Source organism: Ictalurus furcatus, chromosome 11 (assembly GCF_023375685.1).
Source record: "Ictalurus furcatus strain D&B chromosome 11, Billie_1.0, whole genome shotgun sequence".
Lineage (NCBI taxonomy): Eukaryota > Metazoa > Chordata > Actinopteri > Siluriformes > Ictaluridae > Ictalurus > Ictalurus furcatus.
In genome coordinates, this window is record NC_071265.1 from 19180854 (window position 1) to 19183706 (window position 2853).

The following is a 2853-nucleotide window of genomic DNA, read 5'->3' on the forward strand; positions in this document are numbered from 1 at the left end:
ACCCCAACAGTTCAACAACAGCCGGTCTCATCTCTGGGTTTTTGGCACCCATGTGCCTCAAGACAGACAGACAGATGCACCGGCAAGGCGAGGCCTCCTGCAGTTCTGTTCTTTAGCAGCACTAAAGTCCAGATGGTGTGAAACTTTGCTGAGTGGATTAGCGCCAAATCCTTCAGTATGAGGAACGGATGGGAAAGAGGAGGGGGGAGAAGAGATAGTCCTTCTCTAAGCAGTTCTCACACATAAGACTTGATTCAAGGAACCTTTGGTCTCCATAAGTCTGACAGACAGTCTGCAGGTTGAAGCTGTACATGCAGCAGTCTATTTGAGGCTACTTTACACCACATAGGTAAACTAAACATGGGGAATGAAAGATGTTTATACACTCAAAACAAACAAAAGTGTACTAAACTGAACCTTTCCTTGTCACTGGGGTAGTAGCTTCAATTTGGGGGTCAACCTTACAAAAGTGGTCCTCAGGGTCCAATTAAGTACCCTAAATCAAAAAGAGACACACTAAAAGGCACAAAAGACAAAACCCTCAGAATACCAATACAATGACAAGGAAAAGTACGATTTAGTACCAGCTTTTATTCCAGAGAATGTACATTTATACGAATATGCGTCATAAATAAATAAATAAATAGATAGATAGATAGATCGATAGATAGATGTTTGCAGTGTAAAGTATTATAGAATGGTATATAATATTATTATTGGAGCACCCCAGAATAAAGATGCCCTGCTTTCCTCCATTACTGAGCAAAACTCAAACGCATCTAAAATAACAAAATAAAACAAAACCCAAAGCATCTCGAGCGAAACAGCCAATGTTGGCAGCCATGACTTATTTATTACCTGATATCAAAATGCAACTTCACACAAGCCGTCTCAGATAACCGGCGCTCTTAAAGCCTGACAAAATTCAAGCCTAAATCTAATAAATCACTTACATTGGAAAGTGCCCGAAATTCCGACCATTACTCCTCCGCGCCGGATTTCGGATCCGAAATGTCGACGCTTTGACCGTTACAAACAAACAAACAAAAAATATATTATAAATTTTCAGACCTGCTCGCGACTACACGCCTCGCGCGCGCAGCTCCTCTGAGTGAAGCGCGCGCACTAAACAACTGACAGAAAAGCAAAGTAAGAGGAGCAGAAGGGCGGGGCTAACAGTGAAGAGGCGCACGAGCGCCTTCTGCCTCGTCACGTGTCTCACCACGTGCAAAAATTATTCGGAATTGATAAGCGCCCTGTAAACACCTGCTTTTAGTTAGCTACCAGACCAGCCAATAGCCACGCGCGTCTGGCTTTGTTGTGTAACTCAGTGCAAACAAATAGCATTTAGCACGTTCAGCACGTTAATTTAGCTACGCTAATTAACGTCGAATTCGCAGATGCACAACACACGTGTGGTGAAAGTACGACTGGCCACACAGTATTTACATATTTAAACAGAAAACCAATTACAAACTTGATAACAACACGACTAGAGTGCTAGCATAAAATACTAGCCTTGATAACAAAATACAGGTGTATATGACAAACAGATATCTAGATAGATGGATAGATAGATAGATAGATAGATAACTTTATTATAAATTTCCGGAAATTTGTCTTCGGCTTCACAATGCCTACACCTGAACACATGAATGCAGGATTCAATAATCAGAACATGAAACATAAAAGAAATGTTACCTATCTAATGTTACTTGTTCATTCATTCATTCATTCATTCATTCATTCATTCATCTTCAGTAACTGCTTTACCCTGATAAGGATCTGGAGCCTATTCTGGGAACACTGGAGGTGAGACTACAGCCTGGATGGGACACCAGTCTAAAGAAGGCACCATGCACCTGCTCATTTACATCAAAGACAATTTAGAGATAATACAACTACTGGCATGTATTTGTGAAACCAGAGAACCTGGAGGAAAGCCACACAGACATGAGGAGAACATCCGAAATTCCACACAGACAGTAACCCCAGCTCAGGATCGAAACAAAGACCCTGTAGTTGTGTGGCATTACCATGCCACATGTTATATGTAGGTAGCTAACCAGCTTAACTAAGGTAGTTTGTTAGCAAACTACCTAACTAGATGATTATATTTTCTAATGAGAACTAGCATCCAAATTCACTAGCAAGGCAGCTCACATTAGGGTAACTGATGTATTATTAAAATCAGGAGCCAGGTTTGCTAGAAAGCTGGTAAAGTTTTGTAACCTTTTACCAATGATTAAATTGGGTGCAAATATAACACATGACTGTTTTCACCCAACTGCAAATATTATTGCCAAATGACTATCTACTCACTCAAAGACAGTGAAATGTGTGGACATACACAGAATTAAATACTGCTTTAGTGTTAAGTGAAATGGATATTCTGGCTTTTATGTAAATATGACGAAATTATCCAAAATTTGGTAGCACAAATTATATTGACGTATAAAAATATTTCATTTTCATTTGGTATAAAATAGAAATGTGTAAAGGGTTTAGCTTGTACCTGTCTGTGATATTTTCTAATGAATGTAATCAGGTCTATATTTCAAAATATATTTTAAAACTACTTTAAACCACAATGTCCCTGTTCAGGATAATAAAATATATGCATTTAGCCCAACACCAGACATGGTAAATGTCACATCATAATCAATGTAGCCTTCTTGGTCCCACAAGCTTTATATATGACCAACCTACTCAGAGTCACTCCTGTCCACATAGGAATAAAAACCGCCTTCTCCAGCAACTTTTTGTTGGGTCCCACAGGATCCCCAACCTGATGCACACATCTGGTAAACAAAGACATTATGGGATTATGTTTAAGTTTTATTTTTCATGATG

General features: G+C 39.3%; 1 protein-coding gene across 2 annotated transcripts in view; it reads right to left on the minus strand.

The window, feature by feature from the left end:
- cbfa2t2 (CBFA2/RUNX1 partner transcriptional co-repressor 2) overlaps positions 1-1135 on the minus strand; it is a 23375-nt gene extending 22240 nt beyond the window's left edge. The window contains exon 1 of one of the 2 annotated variants that reach the window (XM_053636451.1): positions 954-1135. Coding sequence is in view for 1 of the 2 variants with exons in the window: in XM_053636452.1 (XP_053492427.1) it covers positions 954-981 (28 nt within the window). In the remaining variant the exon portion in view is untranslated. The remainder of the gene's footprint in view (positions 1-953) is intronic. The other variant, XM_053636452.1, reaches the window with a different exon arrangement.
- Between the last annotated feature and the right edge of the window lie 1718 nt (positions 1136-2853).